This window comes from Pocillopora damicornis, chromosome 5 (assembly GCF_964200805.1).
Source record: "Pocillopora damicornis chromosome 5, jaPocDami1.2, whole genome shotgun sequence".
NCBI lineage: Eukaryota > Metazoa > Cnidaria > Anthozoa > Scleractinia > Pocilloporidae > Pocillopora > Pocillopora damicornis.
The window spans coordinates 4328966-4353925 of NC_142674.1; the positions used below are offsets into that span (position 1 = coordinate 4328966).

Genomic DNA, 24960 nt, shown 5'->3' on the forward strand with positions numbered 1-24960 from the left:
TCTTGCCCTAACTGACATAAAAAAAGCCTTCTCTTGAAAGGTGTTCAATGCCTCCTTGTTAAGAGTTATATTTCTCCTCTGAAGCCAAGTAAACTGCTTGTATTATTGTGCAGACTACTAAGCATAATTTTATTACCATGATTGTATTGTTAATAATGATAATGATCATGACAACCTTTTTTTTTTATAGGTTATCGATCTTTATTCGGTCCATTCAGCTTCTTTCCACAAGATCTACATGAAGCAGAATGATACGTGAGTTTCAGTTGTAACATCAAGCCAGTGATTGTGGTAGATAACTTTAAAAAATCATTAGGAGAAACCTCTAAAACTGAGTTTGCTCTAGAAATGTGGAACAAATTGCCCATGTATATTAAGTCTGTTTGCTTGGTGGACACTATAAATGCAAACTTGAACCACTCCTTTTTTGTCAAGCTTTTAACTCATGTTTTACTGTCTTTTTATTGTAGATTTAATTTTTAATTGGCTTTATATGTAACTTGTTATTTATTTATTTATTTTTATTTTAAGTAGTTTAAGTATTTTTAAGTCAAACCATTGTGATCAGTGCCTTTGAATCCTGGAGAAAAGGCAATAAATGAATGAGTAATTTATTATCATTATTATTAGCAGTAGTAGTAGTAGTAGTAGAAGTAAAATTTTTAGTTTTGATTCAAAAGAAAACTAAACTGACTAAGCAGTGGTAAACACATGTCAACTTGTGGGTAGTGATTAAGTGAGCAGTCATCACCATTTGGTTACACAACAATTGACCTTTTAACCACTTTGCATTCCATGAAAATTCATGTTATTAGTACCTGTGACTTTCTTATTAACATGACAATCACCTGTTATTAAACCATATAGCTTTGCAAAGTTCCAGGAACTCATTGCAGTACAAACAGGAGTTAGTGCTGCTCAGCAGAAGTTGTTTTTTCAGTATGATGAGTTCAAGCCAGATCCCATGGCTCCTTCGTCATCCTATCCTAAGACATCTGTGAGTATGAGAACTAGCAATAAAGTTCCTTTGCATATTTTTATCCTCAGTTACGGAATACTCCTGTGTCCATCTATCCATCAATTAATTTGTTTATTGTTGTCTGGTCCAACATAAGTGTTGCATCTTTTTCAGGATGACATCTTCATGGTGATGACTGGAGGAGAATACATGTCTCCAGAACGGTTATCCCTTTACAAAATCCGTAAGAATTGATCTTTCATATTGTACACTGAGACTGAATGTTGCTTGAGGATTAGATAAGATTTTTTAATGTATGGTTTGAAGAATGTGGTCAGAATGCTTTGTCATATTTTCAAACTTTTTAGTCACCTAATGACGTCTTTGTGCAATTGCAACCAATCATCTCCATCTTTAAATTTTGCATTCAGTTTTTGTTATTCACTGCACTTCTCCTTTGATCTTGCCTATGAATACACTGATCCATTATAGTATAAGATATGGCTCCTTTTTCATAGGCCTGCCACATCATCTTACTTTTTGGTCATGTCCTGAACTGACTTTTGGGGTGCTATTTCACATGAACATCAGATTTATTCAAATTCAATTACACTAAATATGATATAATTTGGTTTGCACCAAGCCTCCCTTTAATAAAAAGATTCATGCCAGATGAGCTAATCTGGCATGCTTTGCAAAAAGTTTTTACTGTCAAGTGTGGTGCCTTGATTGAAAAACTTGATTGTGACTTTTAATTCACTTTGCAGCCAATCTCCTCAAACTGCCAACGGAAAGCACTTTGGAAGTAGATTCATCTACTTCAAAGGTTCTGATTTAAATCTTTCACTCAAAGACCTAAAGAATCCTTTTCTACATTGTTTGTGAGGCATACCTTAAATTTTAGACCAGTAATATTGGTGTTAAATCAAACACTATCTCCTCATTTCTATATTTCTTTGAAGGGCTAGCAATTGTTTTTGTGAACAGCCCTCTAGAGTAACAAAGTACATGCAGATTGATTGAATGTTGTGGCTTTGCTCTCATGTATCGACTGGGGCCAGATAGGATTTTACTGCTTAATATGAAATATTTTAAATATCTACTTACTCATAGGGTAACATTCATTTAATGTTATTGCATGCTGGGGAGTACTGGTACATGTAATAATAATAAAAACTTTATGTAGAATTTATGTCATGTAAAATGATATACTTTAATACCTCTTTTTAATAAATAATGTTTAAAATGATGTTTAGCTATAAAGAAAGTTGATACAAGTGAAAAACAAAATCACACTCTAATTTTTAGTTTAACAAACAGTACAGTCACTTGATCTTTACAAACTATTTTTGATGCATATTTTTCCTTCAATATACAGATATATAGGGTTTTAATAATTTTGCGAAAATTTGTTTGTGTTATCTCTAGGCATTTCAAATTTTTAACTTTTAGTAATTTATGACTAATTCTGTTTTTAGTCTTAACCTTTTACACCCTCATATCAGTATCTATATTCTCCACACTCTTCTCTATAAATTTTATTTTGGTACTGACAAGGAGAATTCATTTGAAGATCAAAGCTTCTTATGTTGGCGATCATTTCCTTCATTCTCATGATCTTAAGGAATGATTCAGCAGTATTACTGTAAGGAGAAATTAGATGCTGGTCACTCTTAGGGTTTAAAGGTTTAATTAAAGAATTTGCTGTTTTTTTAATTACGTACTATTTATTTATTTATTTATTTATTTATTCTTTATATTGTATGTATTTATGTGTAGATGATGGCAAATCGTGCACAGTGCTGCAAGTATGCAGTCAAACAATACTTCAGAGCAACTAAGGCAATGCTGGTGACCATTGAAAGCGTCTTGTGAGTGCTCAATGTTCTTTGTATTGAATGTTATACACAGGTGTCCTGATGAGTCCTGTGGACATTCTTCAAAAGTCACCTTGTCACCATAAAGGAGATGTTCACAGCTGGAACATATTTTTGCAAATCAGTTGAAAATGATATATTCAATAATTAAATAAGTATTGGTGATATTGATTACAATAATTCAAATTATTTTACTTGCACAGGTTATATTTATGCTTATTTTACCTAGTTTATCCACCGACATAATTATATAATTGCTACATGAGGACATGTAATGTATTTAGAACAAATAGCAAGTACTTCATTAGTGAGTCTTGTATTCTACATCTGTTTCTTACTTAAGGTTATGTTAATTAATGAGGGTTAAGGTTAGATCTTTGTTCAATTTTGACTTACTTTTACCATGTATCAAACTTGAATCACAATTTAAATTGTTTTGGTGGTTGCATTGTAAGCAATCCCACATATTGTCAATTTACCACAGGTCTGTGTGGACCTTGTTAAATCCACAGGGCAAAATTAACTGTTTTAAATTTACTTATTTCATAGAAAAAATCTCAAGAAGGATATGATGTTTTATGTTTCTTTCTGTAAACAAATGGAATCAGAATGGACTGCCCTACAACAGATCTCTGAAGCCTATTACACAAGGTAGTTATCAACACTATTTTGTTTCTGTTTTTTAAACGCCCAAGATCTCCTTAGTAATTCTCCTTACTATTTGCTATACAATTCCTGTGGTGCTAGTTCAGACAATTTGGTACTGGATCAACTAGAGAATCCTCAAACTTACATTTTTTTTATTCTCATCACTTTCTGGTTGATATTGTATTGATATTGTGAGAAGAAATTCTGTCTTGGTCACTCATGGGAGTTAAAGGGTTAAGAAACTTTTCTCTCAGAGTGCCTCTCTCTACGAAGGAGTATTTGTTTACTTGAAAAGATCCAAATAAACCTCAAACCTCTTTTTTTCGTTTTTTTGGAGGAGGGAGGGGAGGGATGTAGTCCTGTCGTGGAGGAGCAGCTCACTGATTCTCTCGTTCATGCTCAACTATTGGGATTAGTGCTGGCAGTTGCAAAAGAAATATCTAAGGGTGCAATCCCCTCTTGGAAGTTTCCAATAGAAGAATTTTCAGACCTTGAATGGGTATTGCTTAAACAATTGATTTTGATGTTTACACTTTGCTGGCAAGTTAGCATTTGATGTGGTGTACCAACATTTGCCACTGGTTCTCCCACTAGCAGGGAGACGCAGCACCCTGATGGTCAGTGCACTGGACTCTTGGTAGAGAATTCCAGGTTTGAGACCTGCAGGGTCAATGTGTTGTGTGCTTGGGCAAGACACTTTGCTCACACAGTGCCTCTCTCCGCCCAGGAGTATAAATGGGTTCCAGCAAATTGTCAAGGAAGCCTGATTTAATGCTCTTTCTTCTTTTTTTTTTTTTTTTTTTTTTTTTTTTTTTTTTTGTGGGGGGGGGGGGGGGGTTGAGGGGTAACCTTGCGATGGACCAGCATCCCATCTAAGGGGAAGTAGTAATACTCCTAGGAAACCAGGATAAACTCCGGTTAAGTAAAGACTTTTTTAATTGTCACCAACAGGCCGATATTGTAACGCCTTTGAGAGGCTGATTTCAAGCCGAATTATACATGCATATATATTGATTTTTCAATACTGCCTTTTAACTCTGTACCTATATCATTAACACAATATTGAATCAGGTAAATTTGTTATTTACAGCCAGATGCACCATGCCTGGGTGTTTGACGCTCTCCTGTCAAAACTAACAGAACCAAAGGGTAAGTTTCAGGGAAATTTATGTCCTAATTTTCGCTCACCTTAAGTACGCTTTTCTCATTGTGCATACTTCTTTAATAGATGAGGTGAAAGTGATTTTGGAGGAAGTGCAAGACATACAGAAGTGGTCAGAGAGTAAGAAAGAGAGTGAAGCGGAGGTAAAGACTCTCACTGCAATACTCATATTCTCCACACTGATCTCTTTACATTTCCTGTGGTAATGACAAGGAAAATTTGTTTGACACTCAGGAGCATCCTAAATTGGTGATCATTTCCATTATTCTCTTGTCCTCTACAGGTGAAAGGGTTAAAAGTGATAACCACCTTAAATAATAAACTGTTTGAATTAAAAGAATGCTTGGTAGCTTTCTGTTGAATGGCCCCACACTAGCTTTCATTCGCAGACCTAAAGGTGGGACCCAACTTGTACAACATGATAACTAGTATTACATGAACGTGTACCGTAACCTTCATTTCAATTATCACTCTTTGAGGTCTTACCGGTTCAGGCTCAATGGATAGAAGGAAAGTACTGTTCAGCGGCTTTCTTATGAATGGTCATGCATTTGAAGTTTCATACCCAGCCTTTTTAGCCAAGAACAGAAACTGTACCACTCATAGTTCCACTTTAAAAGCATGATGGCAAAACTCTGTTTAACCCTCTGACCTCTAAAAGTGACAGGCATCTAATTTCTCCCTACAGAATCATCCCTGAATCAAACATTACAGTCACGAGAATAAAGGAAATGATCACTAAAAAAGAAACTCGATTTATAGACAAATTCTCCTTGTGCGCATATTAGGAAATATATAGAGAACAGTATGGAGAATATAACTACTGATGTTAAGGTTAAGGATTAAGCCTTACCATGGTAATTTCCTTGACAGTTGAACAAAGCCTACCAGAGAAATGACAGGATGAAGACACTTATCTCTGAAGTCATAGAGACTGACAGGTTCCGTGCTTTCTTGGAAGACTTCACGAAGGACACCGATGACCAATCCTTGTAAGGAACTTTTCTTCTCTTTTGTTATTTACTACGTTTTAAAATGACCTGAAACGATGATCTAAAAACGGGAGAAAGCTAGTGAAACGGCTGGAATCGAGGCATGAACAATCATAGAAACTGCGACAATGTGGCCTGCTTGGCCGTTTTTTTCCTTGTTGAAGTTGTTTACAAGAAATATTTCTACCATTACTTGTTCAGTGGTAGTTTTGCATTTCAAAAGATGACATATCTACATATGCCCCTCCTCTCTCCCCCCCCCCTCCCCACCTTAACAATGAAGTCCCTCCCCCATCTGAACTAGGGCATCCGACTGTGAAATCGGAAGGTATAATAATAGCATTTATAGTATTATTATCAGTCAGATAATAATAACGAAATAGCAATGATGATAATATTTATTGAATAGTACTTTAAGTCTCTATTCAGGGAGCTCACATCACAAAACTGACACATGATGAGGCCCTGTTTCCTTAACTAAGGAGGGTCTTTGGTTAGAAACGTCGTGGAGAACTCAGATTCTTCTTTCCTTTTTTCTTTCTATGTTTGACATATTTGACATCTTTCTCTCGTGTTTTGCAGGAGATAATTTTCCTCCTTTGTTGGAAATAGAGCAATATCTGATACTCCTTTTATTACGATACTTAATAGAACAACATCCATACAAACTAAGGACATTTGAAATTTTGAATAATTTTTCTTTATTTATTTCTTCCCAGCTTCAATTTGGTGTCTACATATACAGGAAACATTGAAGAAATTTACCAGAGCTTTCGGAAAGACAAATACCATAGGAGTAAGTTGTTTGTATGGAACTATAACTCAGTTTAACTGTTAATCCTGGACAATCTAATTTATGTTTTTTTTAAGCTGTAGACCTGCTGCTTTGCAGTCAAACCTGACTCCTTTGCGACGTTATGACATGACATGATAACGGCATATAGAAATTATCAGTTTTTTTTTCTCTCTCCGTCCCTGATTATCGCTCCGATGAAGGACTAGAAACTCGAAACGCCAGCTTTAGAAACCCTTGGAGGCCAATTTACATCATCAACACAGTTGATAAAAACAATTTATCTTGTAATGCCACCCACCGACGCAGCATCACAGTTTCTTTAGAAACTTACCTCCGTTATTCATGACTCAGTCTATGCTGTTACGTAGCTATCCTGTGTTTACGTCTGCCTGTTCACAATTCGATCAAAATGACATAACGACCTTCTTTTGTCGTTATATTTGTCGTTATGCCTCCATGTCGCTGGTCGTCGCTGGTGAGGACCATTCCCATGTTGTCGTGTTGATATCATCAGGTGGCTAAATTTGTCTTGATGTCCACGAGTTCGTACAGCGAACAAAATTTCAGAGTGGTATTCAAACCTCGTTACACCTGATTCGATATGCCCTTATATCTTTTGTGTGCACCAGGCTTCACGCAACACTCTTTCTCTTGTTCCGTGACAAGATTCAACAACGACTGTCTTTGAGACTAAACCTTGATCTTAGTACAAGTGTTTCCCTTTGTCCTTACTGCGATGAAGACAATTAATTCCTATCAGTAAGATCTTTACACAACATTATTTACCCCTAACTCGGTAAAACACTATTTTCGGTTTCAACAACTCTTAACTGCTGGTGATATGACCTCGCTTTTGTAGGACTTTCGTATGCAGATGAACAAAGACACAACTTTGACCGGGAGAAGTTGGTTGTCCTGAGCGATAAGATCACCAAAATTACTGAAGAAGCTGTGAAACACAGAAGTGCATTACATGAAAAGCTTGTGGGGTGGCTTAAGTAATTATATTTTCCTTTTTAAGTAACGTTCATTTACACGTACGAATTCAAACAAAGTAATTTGGTAACGTAAATTAGCCACCGTAAAGAATTTCGAAGCTGACGTTTCGAGCGTTAACCATACGCCATTTGCTCTGACGAAGGGCTAACGCTCGAAACGTCAGCTTTGAAACTCTTTTCGGTGGTAAATTAACGTTATCAACTCAGTTGATAATACCAAATTACCCTGTTATACTCCTACCGACACAGCACCACAATTTCTCTCGAAACTTACCCCCTCTATGAATGGAAAAAAAGATGCGGCGTGGTGGGATGTGATGAAGGAATGACCTCTTTATGATAAAATGTTCAGATAAGGCGTTAAAACAGCACGGAAGAAACAATTATAGCCTCGACGAGGCTTGAGTACTTGAAATACGCGACACTGATGCCATGGCCTACTTCAAGTAAGAACTGTGTCAACTCAATTTAGCGCTTTGCTCACTCATGGACTATGTTTGTTTAGACTGGCGCGTTTCGAAGGTGTATTCTCCAAGTGCTGTGCATTGATCCGACTGCACTTTTGTTGTGGGTAGCCATGCTCCAGGAATATTTGTATTCCAACACCCCTTTTGATGTTGTTATTGCGTAAATTGCCTCTTTAAACCAGCGAAGATCGAAATGCACCAATCACAGCGGAGCATTATGCTTTCAAAGGTGGCGCGTTCATCTCTTTGTCTGACGAAGACCCACTTGTGAAGTTTATATGAAATAATTCATATTTGTACTGCGGTTGTAGATGAAAGTGAAATGTGATCATCGCAGTAAATTTTCCAATTAAAGCAATTCTTCTTTCCAATTGCTTAAATTGGAAAATTTACTGCGATGATCACATTTCACTTTCGAAGACCCACTTCTTGCAGTTGAAAGTTATCGATCTATATTACGAAAGAGAAAACTATCGACATTTCCACATTCTGCAGAAACACATTTGTATTTACGCTATTAATGTTTGCCTCTCATAGTGAAGTAAACCACTGTTATGAAGAGGCAGAAAGCTTGCATTCTTCATTTCTGGGCCAGAAGCAAGCTCAAGATGCTTTTCTTATTTCGTTGCGATCGGTGAGTCTGTTAAAGAAATTTTTGATTGAGTATCGAAAGTATCCAAGATGACTTTGTTTACTTTTCCTCGCTTTGTGATTTGTCCTGAAAACTTTCGTCATCCCCCTTCAACCAATTAGACGCAAAACGAATATGGCTTTATGCGAGTCATTCATCCTTTGCTTCTTAAGTAGTTGGATGAGATGTATCGATCACTATCTGAAAGCTTATTTGATCACATCTTCACTCACCTCGAAACTCATTAGAAACATTCTGCACCGGTTCGTGTTCGTAGCAGACAGCTAACGGGACACTTTGATTTTAAAGGTTCAAGAACAATGCCTAGAGAAGTCGAAGAGGATTGTTGAGAAGCTCCAGAAACTCATCACCTCTCCAAGCCCAATGCTGACTGCAACAGCGCCAGCTGCAGCCGCCCAGAATGGTTATGCTGATCCAGATATGGATAGTATCACCGTGAACCAACTTGGGAATGAGTATGTATCGGGTGGAAATTTTTCAAGGGTTTACTTTTGCTAAGAGCACAGTACAAAATATGAAATGGCCATCACAGGGATGTTTTGTAATATTAACAACTATTCACCAAAGTGGAGGGGGGTATTATGGGTAAATATCCACCAGTAGCCTCTGACACTGGGGTGAATCGTTGTGTTCGTATATACCAAGACGGGGAGATAATAAAGTACAAAAAGGTGACTTTAACTCGTTAATTCCTGCAACAACAATATTTTCGGGCGCAAATACCGCGGGCCTTCCTTAAAGGTGAATATTGAAAGATATTCACAGTTTGAGTCGCCCTTCGGAGCACGCCTTCGACGCCATCCACTGTTTTAGTGTATACCAAAAGACAATAGACTGATCGCAGGCTATAAGGACAATTCATAAATCTTTTACCAGAGAAAAAGATTTGATATGTTCAGGATTTGAACACAATTAGGATTTCTTTATTAACTGTGAAGAAACCATTGATGTTTAGAGCAGGTCAGCTGTAGGCTTACGGTTCCCTCTATAGGCATGAATTGACAATATGTAAAATAACCATTCATGTTAACGTCATGAATTGAGTGAAATGATTACATGGGTCATCCCCACTTGGATCATTTCGGCATTGCCTTTAATTCACCCCTCCCCCCTCCCCTTCCCCGCAAGATTTGAGCCAAAGCTGACAATGAAATTGTGTGAAACTTTCTCACTCTTACAGTGCAAAAGAACACATTAACGTTTTAGAGTTAAAAACCGTTTGTTGTTTTCTTGCAGACTTGATTCGCTGTCAATGATAACTAGAGAATCAGTCCAAACAGTTCAACAAAACACCCAACAAATTGAAAGGTAACATACAGCAAAGTATTTTTTCTTTCAGGGAAGGCCATCGTATTGTGCTCCATGTTGAAATTTGGACAGCTCGGTTCTTTTTTGCCCTTACACCTGTGTCAATTTTTTTTTAACCAATCAAGTACCAGGAAAGTCTACGTCAGTCGAAAGCAGCCATGATAAAGCAGTAATAGGCAATTTAAAAAATTGAGCTTGATTCGTTGCAATTTTTTTTTCCTTTTCATTTGATTTTTCTTGAGTTTCTAACAGACTGCTTCCTTATTTAGGGTTGTCAGAGGTTTTATTACGCTGTATACATCACTCAACGAACACATGTCGAAAGACGTCAGCCAGTAAGTACAAGAAAAACTCATGAAACTACAAAACTAAAATTTAGTCCATTTAAAAATCCTTGTTTGTTTTATTCATTCGAAAACATCACCGATACTTTTTGCTTCAGTTTTCGCTTGTTCATTTTTATCTGCCGTTGTTAACTGTCATTTCAAGGTTCCAAATGTGAAGGCAGTTTACTATTTCGTAAAGACCAACTCAAAATTGATTGAGCCAGACCCTCAAAGCTTAAAGCAAATGACCTAGTCTTTTATTTTAGTTTTGGTGTATTTATCCCTACAGACTTGAGGAAACCATTGGCGAGGAAAACATGAACTAGCAGCGGTTGTCGTGACAAGATTGAATACTCCAAATAAATGTGGGCAATGAGGTGTGCAACCACATGCGGTCCTAAAATTTCGTTGGGGCAAGAAATCGAAAACATCAGGTGTCCAAACTATGTTTTTGACTTCTATTGCGTCATGCAGTTTTGGACTCCAGCCCTCCCGCAGTTTTATCATTTTGGAGTATTCATTCTTGTGACGACTTTGAGGAGGTGACCTGACACAAACGAACAGCGTCACGCGCTACGTGTCGGAATTAGCATCCCCTCAAGCCACTGAGATCACTCGGTCCAGCCACAGCCATACCATGTTCAACATTACAGGCTTCCCATCTCTCAGCCTGGTCTCTAAGCAGCATGGACAATGAAGAGCGTTATAAATTCTCATCCGCTCGGATCCCTAATGGCTTGGTGCTGAGGCTGGATTTCAGGCTTGGCAGAGCTGCAAGCTTCAATTGAGTTGAAATCATAACGAGTTAATTTCTAAACAAATGGAGTATGTTGCTGTAGATTTGTAATTCAAGGAACAGCGTTGAATAAGCGTGAAAGAAATTCAGCTCCTAATAAAAGTCATTTTAAGATTATTATAAGCTCAACTGAAAACAAAATGATGTTCTGTTTTCAGTGTGGTTTTCATAATACACTATTTCCTGTAAGAGCTATTGTGAAATTTAAAAGAAAAACTAATGCCTTGTTTTTCCTTTAATTAGATGAGATTGTGTTGTTTAGGAAACGAAAGTCCTCCAGTTTAGCTGGTACTCTCGGCCTTAATACGTGGCATATGTAACCAATATGAACTTAGAAACAAGAGGTGGTATTTTACAAGTGTGTGGCTGTATAAACTAAAATAATTCAGTTTCGAATTTTTTTAGTTTTTGTTATCTCAAGTGGGACATTAAAATTTTTTGCATTCTTTACGTGTTAAAAAAAAGGTTTACAATAATTTGTAGGGATTATAAAAACATTTTCTTCTTGATTGTGCTTGAAAAGCTTGTTAATGTATGCTGATTTCGTTGCTATGCAATGTAATGTATTCCGAACTGCTTTCTTTGTGAATTAGTGCTTAGAAATCACGTCTTTATCATAGCTTTGGAGCATAAACCCCATTGTCAGCATGAACCACAACGTAGCAACTTTGTAGTTCATTTATCTTCTAAAGTTTGCTCTTGTAGAATATTATTTCCCAGTTAATTCTTTTTAGTGTAGTACAACTTGGAGAATTTCCTCGAGTACAGTAGACCTCACAACAGTGAGCAGTTTTGGCATGTATACCCTAATAAGCAGTCATAATATGTTGGATGTAAATCAAAGTCTGTGTTGTAAACTCAGATACGTATCATCAGGAATGTTGGCTGGCCGTTAGCCAGCAGTCGTCTAAGTTTAGCGAAGCCTACTGTAGGCTCTCTGTAAGCCAATATTTCACTAATTTTGTCAGTTTTGCTGCGAATTAGATTAGAATAGAGTATGTCGTGAGCAGAAGTAGGTAGCGCAGATTTAACTACTCGAATCATGCAGTTTGTGTGAAATGTATAATACGATAAGTTTTATTGATATTTTAGAGCGAAAAGCCTGTAACCGCTTTTAGTTGATTTTTGTAGTAATGCAGTTTAATCCTGGTCAATTAAATAGCAAATCGAATAAGGGCTAAATAAATTAAAGGTACAAAAAATGTTGAGAAAGGCTCTAATCTACGACCCTTTAGCTCGGAGGGCTCCATATCCCTAGGAACACAAATTAAAGCTTAGAGAGGAACCCAAATTCAGGGGATCGCTTATTGTACTGCCAAGGGTGTCCTTGGGATGGAGATCTCGCTTATAACAGTATTTACACTGAATCAAATGCGATTATTCTCCCAAAGAAATCAACGTAAAAAACCCACAATATTTTCACAGGGAGGTAATTTAAAATCCTTTGCACTAAAGGTAGCACCACCCAATTTACAATAGCTCTTATGCAATAGGCTCCATCGCCACTGCCTTAATTGCGAAGAGATGAAACTAGAAAAATATGCTGACACTGCACGAGGTTATCCTTAAACGAAAATTTATTTCTTTCCACCATGATACACAAGAACTTAAGGGTTGACCTTTTTGGCAAACTAAATCTCGATCTTAGCGTACTGACTGAAAAAGAAACCTTGAATCATAGAGATTTCAAAATCTTGAACAGAACCGGTTCAAGCCAGCAGCCTAAAAATTAACCGAGCAACAGTTGGCCATATGCTCAACCCTCTGCACCCCAACGTCATTATGCATATTCTCCATACTGTTCTTTATACATTTCCTAAGGTGCTGACAAGGAGAATTTGTTTACTGATCAAAAGCTTCTTTTGTTGGTAATCATTTCTCCTATTCTCATGACATTATTGTGTGATTCTTAGGTTGGCGATCATTTCCTTCATTCTCATGATCTTAATGAATGATTCAGCAGTATTACTGTAAGGAGAAATTAGATGCTGGTCACTCTTCGTGTTTAAAGGGTTAATATAACTGTTGAGTAATAGTTCAGTGTTGTGGCAGAAATGTGCACAATCAACAAACTCACAATATTCAACTAGTAACATCATAACAGGCCATATTTTTGCCGAAGTTTACTCCGGCCCCATAAGAAGATAGCTATTTAAGTTCTGTAAATCTACACACTGTTATTTTTACCCACTTTCACGCGATATATTTACTTAAGTTAATAACGTCAACGATTCTCATTTTGCAGAATAAAACACGAAATACTATGAGGGTGCACGGTAAGTTAAAGACTGACTCAGCAAACGACATTACAATCAAATTTCGGTAAACAATATTACTCGATGCTCATGGCCTAGCCCTTGTGCTTGGATGAAAATTTCTTCAGACTATTCATCAAGCGATCATTTAATATAGCGATGGCCTCTTTAACTTGTTTATTTTGTTTTCCAAATAAAAGTCTCAAGTGCATTCTCCCTTTGACTATTGCAAATTATGAGTACACATGCACTTGAAACGTTGAGCAAATTGAAAGACTCAGTTCTCCAGAGCTGCATTGGGAAAGCAAATCGTACCAACTCAAGAGGTCTATTATATCAGAAGTGTAAGGTTTAGTTATCCGAGGAAAACACCCCTTTGCTACCAACTGATGTAATAAAAATTCCACTTTCTATTATCAACTATGGAAAGCTTAGATAAAAACATGCAGATTAAGAATTACGAAGAATACAATTTTAACAGTTGTGATAATCTACCAGCGTAACGAATTTAATCTCACTCACGGAATTATTTTTAATAATTCTCAAAAAAAAAGGAGTCTAATGCTTGAAGCTCGACCCAAATTTTGATGAAAATCTGCATTTTTCTCCCCAACAAAACACCTTAATGATTTTTTTTTCTTCGAAAATGGCACACAAGTACGTAAAATGGTATGATCCAGAGTATGTAGAGAAATGGTTTGCGCGTTCTGAAAAACATCGCCCTTATTCGTCATTTGTAATCCAATTCAATCTTCTCCATCCTCAGCCATCCATGTTCCTTCTTAGTTTATTACCATTTCAATTTCGTTTTGTAGTCTTCCTAAATTTAAAGATCGTAAATTTTGTACGTCACAAAAAAACGTTCGACATTTGCGACAAGCTAAACGAAGGACAAAAGAGAGCAAGTCATTTCTGATAAAAGAATAAATCACCAGGGCAAGGGTAGACAAAACTTCGAAATGAGTGATGTTTTATTACAATTTCTAGAAGAGAAGACTTCAGTTGAAAGCCAGCTTTGAAAGCTGCAGGTCATTTGAGAGCCCCTCGAAGTGTAAAGAAATTCAAAGATAATCGATCGATATCATTGGTTCTTGGAGACGGAAATGTCAGGATAGAACTCAATTGCGTTCCTGAGTATGAATAATAATGTACCATAGAATAAGGCAAAAATATTAAAAGTAAGAATAAAATGACCTTAAAGTATTTCGCGTATCTCTTCCTCAGGGCTTTTTGATGTTTACGAAGTATATATGCAAATGACAGTGTTGGTTGAGGCTAGCCGCTTTTTTAAAACTACACAGCTTATCGAAGGATATAGTTATTTGTAACTCTGAAAATAAAAGGTCTGGCTAATCACAATGTAAAGCCTAAAGATAAAGTAAAATGATTTGTCATTATTAGTTATCATCACTGGAATCCCTCATACCGCCGAATTCGATGATGCCAGAAGAAAATGGTGCTCGGAAGGAAATGTTTTCTGGTGTTATCACTTCAATTGTCTTCTGATTTCTCACTAGGAATGATGGTCAGTGATTTTGCATCAGAAGCCAGAGCCTTTAGTAAGTCTCCAACGGTTGCATTTTCGTCAAATATATCTTTAAGAAGTGTTTTTTCACTATAGGTAGAACTGCTCCTATTAAAATTTTTTTTCTTTAATCCAAGGAGTACATCTTACTGCAACAGTGACTTTTCCGCGTAGATCTGTTGATTAAGTGCAGGTGGGTTGGTATCCCATCAGAATTGGTTATTTATAAACTCCTTGCACTCGTCAGGATAATCAAAGAAAAGACCAGGCTAGACATCACTGCCGTTGTCGCCGGAGACGGGAACAAGTAAGACTGATGGTAGGTAGTCGAGCTCCAAATGTAGCTGGAGCAGCTTTGCGTACAGTACACCCTGGTGTAGGTACATTCCAAATGTATCCCCAGTTGTCCAGAAGTCCAGCAGATCTCTTTTTACTTTACAATCAACGATGACAAACTCAGAGCATTTTCTTTTCTGGTTGTAGAACACGCCAACTGCATCAGCATTTCCTTGCCAGAGATATGTTACTGGCGGTAATTTTTTTCTTGTTACACATATAGCCATACAAAAGGAAATTACCGCAAATAATAGATATGTTCATTTCATCGCGCAGTTTGCGGAGTAAAGAAATACCTGCATCTCCCTTTTCATGAAGTTCGTATGAGGTTTTCGTCAGCACTGCCTTTGCACGATCTTCCATTAAAGTGTGCCATTCTATGCCGTGTTCGGTGCCATATGGCAGACCCTTAGGGCCAGCATGGTCCAGTGTTGCAATCTCTTCTGGTTTGAATAGGTGTTTTCTAAAGCTTTCTTTGACGTCATTATTCATCTAAAGTGAAGGGAGAATCAAATTAAAATTGACATAAGTGATGAGACTTCTTCGAGCTGGTTTGAAATTTTTAGTTACATAACGAAACTCGGTAAGTTATCAGGCTATCAAAGCAAGAAGCCCATTACCGCTAAAGCTTTCTCGATTTCCATGGTAGGAAACAATACAAAGCATTGCTCTTCTCTTTTAATGGGTGCTTGCCAATTTAAAGTAGCATTCCAAAATATGGGAGTAATTTATGTGAATCGCTCGATTCGACACACCTCGTCAAAGTACTTTATCATTTTCCAGCTGCTTTGGTCAGATGGTTTCAGAGTCTTCACATGACGAGATGATGATGTTGGTTTCCCGTCTATAATTCTCGCCCTCTCTTCTTTCAGATACTTGGTGTAGTTACATAACTCTTCGGCTGTCATTTTCAGTAGTCTTCAATATGACGATGTCAATTCGGAAGCTAGATGCCTTGGTGCCACGCAGTTAGACTGATTGATTACCTTCTTTCTCAAAGTGCATGACGTGTTGAAAATTTTGGCGCTCGAGGGTGAAGAGTCTGGGGCGAGTCGGCGGAGGATGCTGAGAATACCTTCAAACGTACATTTGACTCTCCTCTAGCGGTTGGGCCCGGTACGGCGTCTTTTTTTTCATCTTTATTTCTATATAATGACCAAAGCCTCCCTCCCCTCTTGCATGCGTTCCTTTATTGAAATGAATTGTTGGTAACTTCATCTTAGCGGTATGTCCGAATATTTCTCCCATGGGCGACTTTGATGATTTGGGGTTCATCGCAAACACTGGGAAGAAACAGCTTCATTTGAATAGAAATAGCTTGGAAACTGATGAATGACAGTGTGTTAATGTAATACGGAAAATGTAGAGCGTTCATGACGTATTTGGGTATAGATTTTTTCTAACCCGTGTTTTTCATGTGCTATCTCCTGCTACACCATTTACGTTAAGTAAAGTATTTTCTAGCTCGTGAAACTCTAACCGAATATTATAATCAGTGTCCCGGATGTTCGTCGTCGCTGACTTCAGTGAAAGCGTTCGTTCACTGAGGCAGTATCGTCGAAGTTTAACCTTTTGCTAACTTTTTGCACGCCAAAAATTTACAGAATCCAGAGAGGACTTGCCCCTTGATCTCTTTCATTTGTTTCATTTAGATAACTTAGGCAAAAAAAATATATCTTCCGGCTAATTCCGGTCGAGAAACCCACTGCTGAGCAAATATGTCGCCAACATCATGAATTTGGTCTTTAAAGCCCAGCTATTACTCTGAATGTTGAATTGAATCACGAAAGGATCGTCGTCACGCAACTTTTGCTATACCTTAAGTGTCGAGTACAACAGTTTTTAGCTCGTGACATCCTTGCTGAGTGCTTATGATCAATAACTTGAATTGGCGTCTTAAATGGGTTTAGCAAAGACCTACTTATTTACTCAAATATGTTTGCTTGTTGTCAACTAACAGCCTTCGAAGTTCAGCCGAACATGAAGCCAGAAGTCAGTATCATTTCACTGATCCATGTGCTTTCTATGAATTATTCTATTTGAGATGGCTTCAGTGAAAAACTATCTCCCATAGCAAATTTGGGTTTTCAAAAGCACTGTTGAGTAAAAACGATTCCTCGTTATTTGAAGAATCGTTTAGGCATTTCTCGCACTTTTTATTAGCATGTCAATAACTTTGTGAATTTTGAAACTGATACATCAAGTCCCCAGGTATACAATACAATAAATGATGGAAACGCACATCAATCGATTGGTAATTTTATTTCATCAGAATAACTTTCAAAACTATCACAAAAATAGATGCTTTTAGTTAATTATCTAAGCTTATAAACCTGAAAACGTTTCTCCCACGACACACCAGTGATGAGAAAACTCAATAAAAAATGATTCATTTAAAAAACACTGTTTAAGATGTACTCAGTTCTTTTAAAATTATCTAATCCTTTACTTGGACCATTTTTAGTCTCCGCAAAGATCACTACTGAAAGTCACTAATTATTTTTTTCTTTCAAAAGTCGCAAAACAAAAATAAGGCTCTGGATAGAAACAACAAGTGAGTCATTTTAAACACTGTTGAAGATATCTCACTCAGTTGCCTTCCCGTTTGAAGGTAAATTAAGTCACGATGAGGAGCCCAAATTTTCTGCAATACACTAACTATTATGTATCAAAGTAGAAATATCTAATGGAAAGCTTAACTCGATTTCTCTGCGCTCTACAACTTCAGTTTGCTCTAGTCTCACTCAATTCCTCTTAAAAATATTCGGTAATTACAATTGTATAACAAAACTCTTGTGTGAATATTTTGAAGAAGCAGATGAGTCATTTTAAGCCCTGTTAAAGATGTACTCAAATTGACAAAAACGATTCACACATAGTCACATAAAAGCAAAACATTCGAAACTTTAAAACTTCTGAAACTAAATTTCCACCTCTTTGACAAAAGTCGTTTTTATCAATGAACCTCTTAAAAGCTAGATGAACTATTGTATTTACTATTTATATTCCTTAGCCATTTCAGTTCAACATGTTTTAGTAAGTTGCGGAGTCCATGTGATAATCTACCAGCGCACTGAATTAAATCTCACCCAAGGATTCATTTTTCAATAATTCTCATGTGGTCTCGAGATGTAGTCTAGTGCTTAAAGCTCGACCCAAAGTTTAATAAAAATCTGCATTTTCCTCTTCTACTAAACACCTCAATGACATGCGGCTAACTCGTTGAGAAATGAGAAGAAACATAGACATGGTAATTTCTTCGAAAATGGCACACAAGTACGTAAAATGGTATGATTCAGAGCATATAAAGAAACGGTTTGTGCGTCCTGAAAAATATCTCCCTTATTCGTCATTTGCAATCCAATTCAATCTTCTCAATCCTCAACCATCCATGTACCTTCTTAGTTTATTATCATTTCAATTTCGTTTTGTAGTCTTCGTGAAGTTAAAGATCATAAGTTTAATTTTTGTACGTCACAAAAAACGTTCGACATTTGCGACAAGCTAAATGAAGGACAAAAGAGAGCAAGTTATTTCTGATAAAAGAATAAATCATCTGGGCAAAGGAAGTCAAAACTTCGAAATGAGTGAAATTTCATTGCAATTTCTAGAACAAAAGGCTTCATTTGACAGCCAGGTTTAAAAGCTGAGGGTCATTTGAGAAACCCTCGAAGTGTAAAGAAAAACAAAAAAGATAATCGATCGATATCATTGGTTCTTAGTGACGGAATTGTCAGGATAGAACTCAATGGCGTCCCTGGGTATGAATAATAATGTACCATAGAATAAGGAAAAATATTAAGAACAAAAGGCTTCATTTGAAAGCCAGCTTTGAAAGCTACAGGTCGTTTGAAGTGTTAAGACAAGCAAAGATAATCGATCGATATAACATGACAGGACGGATAATGCATGCACTGTAAGTACCTCCCGTTGTTCCATACAAAGCCTTAGAAAAGTTTTCTAAGGCTTTGTATGGGACAACGGTAGGTACTTACAGTCCACGCGTTTTTCCGTCCTGTCACGTGGTTCTTGGTGACAGAAATGTCAGGATAGAACTCTACGGCGTCCCTGATTATGAATAACGAAAGAACCATAGAATAAGGCAAAAATATTTAAAGTAAAAATGAAATTGCTTTAAAGTATTTCACGTATCTCTTCCTCTTTAAACGTTACATAAAAGGCATGTGAAGATTGGCCTTGCTCATTTGAAATGCAGTCATTAAAGAATATTGCCTCTGAAAAAAATATTCTTTGAGAACAAACCTGCTGAGCGCCTCGGGGCTTTTTGATGTTTATGAAGTATATATGCAAATGACACTGTTGGTCGAAGCTAGCCGCTTTTTTATAACTACACAGCTTATCGAAGGATATAGTTATTTCTATCTCTGCAGATAAAAGGTCTGGCTAATCACAATGTAAAGCCTAAAGATAAAGTAAAATGATTTGTCATTATTAGTTATTATTACTAGAGTCCCTCATACCACTGAATTCGATGATGCCAAAGGAATCACTTCAGTTGTCTTCTGATTTCTCTCTAGGAATGATGGTCAGTGATTCTGCATCAGAACCCAGAGCCTTTAGCAAGTCTCCAACGGTTGCATTTTCGTCAAATATAACTTTAAGAGGGGTTTTTGCACTATAGGTAGAACTGCTTTTATCAAAATTTTTTTCCTTTAATCTAAGCAGTACATCGCGCTGCAACAGTGACTTTTCCGCATAGATCTGTTGATTAAGTGCAGGTGGCTCGGTACCCCACCAGAATTGGCGATTTATCAACTCCTTGCACTCGTCGGGATAATCAGAGAAAACACCAGGGTAGACATCACTGCCGTTGTCGCCAGAGATGGGAACAAGTGAGAACGATGGTAGATGGTTGAGCTTCAAGTGCAGCTGGAGCAGCTTTGCGTACAGCAAGCCCTGGTGTAGGTACATTCCAAATGTGTCCTTGGATTCCCAGAAATTCAGTAGATCGCGCTTAACTTTCCAATCAACAATGACGTACTCATACTGGTTTCTTATTTTGTTGTAGTAGTAGCCGATTGCATCAGCTTCTCCATGCCAGAAATATACTCTCGGGGACAATTCACTTTCACTATACATGAATCCGTACAAACAGAAATCGCTCTCTAATATTACTATACCTAGTTCAGATTTCAACTTGTCAAGTAACGATTTGGCTGCCAGTACGTGGTCAGGCTGATACTTTTTCATCTCTTTTCCCTTAATTGAGTCTTTCAGAAGTTTGTGCCATTCAGTGCCGAGCTTGGGTCCTGATGGACCTGTGGGGCCAGCTTCAGTAAGCTTAATAATCTTCACGTCTAAATCGTTTCTGAAGCTATCCTTGATTTTCTTATTCATCTGAAAGAAAGGGAGGTTCATGATTAGAAGTAACGCCAAATTATGTTGAAAATTTAGATTAAATGATCCTTCTAAGTTTAGTCTTAAGGGCCAAGAAGTTAATTTCTACCGAGAATTGTTCGCAATTCAAGTTTCACGGCATGCAACGAGAAGGAGTATTGCTACTCGCTCTATACAGACGCGATAATAGTCCTTTGAAACAACCCCCCTGCATTTAAAGCAACTTATAAGAATCTTTGAATTCGACCATACCAATTTATAGGACTTAATCATCTTCCAGTCACTATCGTCGGATGGGTTAAGGATCTTAACATCAGTTGGCTTGGGTTTGTCTTCCTCGATTTTCTTCCTCAGGTTTTTTAGCTCATCAGTCTTAAAGATGACATGAGAACGACCGTGTGACATAGTAAAACTTAGTCCGCTCATTTTTTGTTTTCTTCAAAGTAATATTGCCAAAATTGGAGTCAAAAGCTTGACTAGAAGTCGGTTCCTCTCTTAATGCGATAAGCGATGAAGATGTAAAGTGCGAGAGGTAAAGAGACTGGAGCGAGACAAGAGATGACATGTTTAGTCTACTTTCTGCTAAAAAACTAAAGCTCTTTGTTAATTATCCACGTGTGGCCATGAGGCTAGTTAGGCGTCTTCTGTTGCGAAGGAGATTAGTATTCCATCATGACTGGGTTATTCACGAGCTTTCACCCGTCTGGAAAGCCATAGAAAAGACCACTCTGGGTAAAAACCCGCTTCCGTCGGAGATAGGGATAACTAATACTGACGGCAAACAGTCGAGGCTTATAACAAGCTGTAGAAGCTTTGGAAGGGCCAAGGCCGGGGGAGGTATCTGGGTCAATTTTTTTCTGAAAATGTGCCGCTGGCCTCTCAGAGCCACCAAAGTCTACTCTGTGGCCAATTATAGACCCTAACTTGGCCACCTTTAGAATAAAGTAACAAATTTTTAGCCGCGAATTCCTAATTAATCTTATCCCCAAAACCCCGAAAATGCGAGTCTTCTTTCTAGTAACTCAAATGAAAATGTAACTCTATTATAGTCAATCCAGTCGTGAAAATGCGGTCCCATCCAGCGGTACATCCCCAGTAGTCTATTCCTAAGGGGAGCCAAGCCCTGGCGTAAGTACATCCCAAATATGTCAAAGAACACTCACACTTTTAATAGATTGTATTAGTAGTCTTTTAGTCAATGAGGACATATTCATCCTAGCATCGCTTCTCGTTGAAGTACAAGCCGATTGTATCCACGTCTCCTGCCAGAAATATACTTAGGGTGAAAATTTATTTTCACTCTTTATGTAGCCATTCTGATTGTAGTAAAAAACAAAAATCGACTTGATGAGTAGATAATAGCCTCCATACGATGCGAAAATATTCGCGGATATTTCTCCTCGGAAATTATCAGATCCTAGAAGCGAAAAATTTACAAGGGCAAAGCACGGGGAAAGCTGAAGGCTTCAATTCACTTGATGCGCCTCGACCAATCGCGCTAAAGCCAAAAATATTAATGGATCAAAAATAATGTCATTTTGCGGATATCAAAGAGTTAAGCGGAACACAAGTCCGATTTTGCACGTCAAAAGTCCGATTTTGCAAGTCAATGCCACATAAGAAGGGCTTTCATTACAGATGGCCTCGGTGAAAACATATTCCCAAAGTTATTTTGGGGTTTTCAGACCCACTGCTCGATGAAAACGTTTCTTAATTAATACAAAGGTACTTTGTATTCGCAGTTAAGAATATTGCATAACAAGAGAACGCTCGTGGCTCCTCGTGCATGCATATAGTCGAATAAATAAATGCTAACGCACATCAATTTATTGTTAGTTTTATTTAATCAAAATAACTTTCAAACTGGAAACAATAATAAATGCTGTAAGGCAATTCTGGAAGCTTATAAATCTGAAAACGTTTTTCCTACAACATGCCAGCGATAGAAAATTTTAATCAAATTGAGTCATTTAAAAAACACTGTTTAAGATGTACTCAGTTCTCTTTTTTTTTCTTTTAAAAGTCGCGAAAGAAAATTTGGCTCCGGAAAGAAGCAGCAAATGGGTCATTTTAAACACTGTTAAAGATGTTCCACTCAGTTGCCTTCACGTTTGAATGTTAATAAAGTCATGATGTGGAGCCCAAATCCTCTGCAATACAACAGCTAATATATATGAAAATAAAAATATATAATGAAAAGTTTAATTTGATTTTGCTACGCTCTACAACTTCAGTTTGCTCTAGTCTCGCGGTGCTAAGTTACTGCATTTGAAAATTCTTTGAAAAGCTAATGTGGGAATATTTTGAAGAAGCAGATGAGTAATTTTAAGCACTGTTAAAGATGTACTCAAACTGACCAAATTAATCCACATAATCGTACAAAAGTAACACAATAAAATTTTAAAACTGACCGGGTGATAAACCTCTTATCTTTGTTCCCATGGTCAAAAATCTTTCTAAACAATCAATTCTAAAAAGGTTGTTATAATTATGTATTTGATGGTTATTTCTTAGCTATTCAGTTCAATATGTTTGACTAAGATACGAAAGAAGTACGTGAATCTTTTACTAAAAAATTTTGACAATTTACGCGAAATTTTCTTAAAATCATCACAAAGAACAAAAAGAAAAAAAAGCGAAACAAATGGAACTGCCTTTACTTTAAATGTTCATTTGGGAGTTCAGGAGCTTTGTGGCTTTTCATGGGCAGCATCTTCGTCTTTTTACTCCAATGCATGCGCAATGGCTCTCAGCATCTTCGTGGCAAGCTTACCTCTACATTCTTCTTCGATCATCTTTTTCTGTTTTTCCAGCCATTCGTCCACGTAGTTGCGGTCTGTACCCTCGGTAGGCAGGGCTTGGAAGTCGGTCTTGACATCTGGTAAGCCTGCATAGAACACTTGGCAAATAGACTTCATATCCTTGGCTTCAACCGACATTACTTTGAAGAAGATAAATTGAGGGTCGTCCTCGCTCTTCTTGGCGTTGTTTTCAAACTTTTGCAATTCGTGCTCCATAACAGAGAAGAAGCCGGCTGCTTTAGAAATTCCTCCAATGAAGGCTTCAAAAGCAGGAATGAGAGCTTCTCTCACTGCCAAGGCCGCTGCTTCTTGGATCTTCGCATGATTACCTGTGGCAACGGCTTCTGCCAAATTTTTGTCACCAGCAGCGTGTAATATGCCACCGGCAATCGTGCCAATGCTAGGGATAAAGCAAAGTGCCTTTGCCCAAAAACGTTTTTTGCCTGCCTTTCTTTCCAATTCTGCCTTCTTCTTCTCAAATTCTGCCACAAGGAGCGTCATTTTCTTCAATAAAATACCGGCCTGGTCTCTTCTCTTCTTCAGGGGCACCAAAATCTCTTCATGCATTTTCAACATTGTGTGACAGAGCTTCTTGTACTCAGTAGCTTGATTGCGGATCATGGAAATATTTTCACACCACTCATCAAACGTCAGAGCGTCATAGTATTCAAAGTATGTGCTGATTGATGTGACAAACTCGGTTGTCAGAGGAAGGATGCCCTCAATGTACACCATGGCATCATTCCTGGTATCGTCCCGGAGTTTTCTGAACTCTTTGGCAACCTCTTCGTCAGTGCCCACCGCTTTCTCGGCGTAGAGGGATCTCATTGTGAGGGAGAACATTCTCATATCGACAGACATGTTCTTCACTCCTTCCCGCAGCTCATCGACTTGATGCTTTGTTGTCCTCTCGATGGCACTCATCTGCAAGTAGGAAAAGTGATAGCAATGTATAACTCATTCACATGGTAACGTGCTCTTTCAATATGCTCCCAATCATTTAACAAGAAGCAGGTGAGTCGTTTCTCATTGAAAACTGATTCGATACACCTATTCAATCCGACGAGTAATTCTCCCTTGTGGTTATCATACATTTCCCTTTAAACTGGTGAAGAGAATTTGATATTAAAGGAAGATGCATATATGGCAAGGAGAGAATGTATGCGAATAACGCTTGAGAGTGAATTCTAAAAGACAATCTCCCTAGCGAAGGTTTGGGTAAAAAGGTGACGGAATACAGAAAGATTTCGATCAAAATAGAACCAGAACCAGAGAAGTAACCACTGGGAATTGAAAAGCGAAACCTGCGTATATGACTTGAGGAACTCTTAGAAAAGAAATGGATTTAAAGGATCATAAAACGTATCACAAGAAAACAAATGTATATATAGGGGGTAAGTTTCTAAAGAAACTGTAGTGTTGCGTCGGTGGGGAATAGAACCAGGTAATTTGGTTGTATCAACTGAGTTGAAAGGTGATCAACGTTTCGCTCTGACTAAGGGCTAGCTCTCGAAACGCCAGCTTTAGAAACTCTACACGGTGGCCAATTTACATTACCAAATCATTTGAAAAACCAATTTATCTTACAGGAAAACAATTTGGTTTACCTTGACACTGAAGGGAGTCTTGATTTAAACTTGAAAAGGGAGAGGCTGGTTGAATCGTCTGGGCTGAACAGCGTATTCTGTGAAGCTCTAATGGAACT

At 37.6% G+C, this 24960-nt stretch overlaps 3 protein-coding genes across 8 annotated transcripts in view; 1 reads left to right on the plus strand and 2 right to left on the minus strand.

Moving 5' to 3' along the window:
* LOC113678513 (serine/threonine-protein kinase TBK1) overlaps positions 1-12088 on the plus strand; it is a 29775-nt gene extending 17687 nt beyond the window's left edge. For 5 of the 6 annotated variants that reach the window (XM_089206215.1, XM_089206213.1, XM_089206214.1 and 2 more), the window contains exons 11-26: positions 191-255; positions 868-997; positions 1133-1202; positions 1726-1784; positions 2738-2829; positions 3385-3486; positions 4574-4632; positions 4712-4788; positions 5519-5637; positions 6357-6433; positions 7293-7431; positions 8436-8532; positions 8839-9005; positions 9787-9858; positions 10128-10193; positions 10474-12088. In XM_089206215.1, the coding sequence (XP_089062341.1) occupies positions 191-255; positions 868-997; positions 1133-1202; positions 1726-1784; positions 2738-2829; positions 3385-3486; positions 4574-4632; positions 4712-4788; positions 5519-5637; positions 6357-6433; positions 7293-7431; positions 8436-8532; positions 8839-9005; positions 9787-9858; positions 10128-10193; positions 10474-10510 (1428 nt within the window). In that variant the 3' untranslated portion in view covers positions 10511-12088. The remainder of the gene's footprint in view (positions 1-190; positions 256-867; positions 998-1132; positions 1203-1725; positions 1785-2737; positions 2830-3384; positions 3487-4573; positions 4633-4711; positions 4789-5518; positions 5638-6356; positions 6434-7292; positions 7432-8435; positions 8533-8838; positions 9006-9786; positions 9859-10127; positions 10194-10473) is intronic. The other variant, XM_089206217.1, reaches the window with a different exon arrangement.
* A 5251-nt stretch (positions 12089-17339) lies between these two features.
* On the minus strand, positions 17340-20981 carry LOC149044789 (uncharacterized). The gene is made up of 2 exons (XM_089206218.1): positions 20707-20981; positions 17340-20454 (listed from the first exon to the last, which is right to left on the minus strand). The coding sequence occupies exons 1-2, from the start codon at positions 20878-20880 to the stop codon at positions 19609-19611; spliced, it is 1020 nt and encodes a 339-aa protein (XP_089062344.1). The 5' UTR covers positions 20881-20981; the 3' UTR covers positions 17340-19608.
* A 1301-nt stretch (positions 20982-22282) lies between these two features.
* Positions 22283-24960, minus strand: LOC113672520 (uncharacterized). The gene is made up of 2 exons (XM_089206219.1): positions 24863-24960; positions 22283-24179 (listed from the first exon to the last, which is right to left on the minus strand). The coding sequence occupies exon 2, from the start codon at positions 24177-24179 to the stop codon at positions 23178-23180; it is 1002 nt and encodes a 333-aa protein (XP_089062345.1). The 5' UTR covers positions 24863-24960; the 3' UTR covers positions 22283-23177.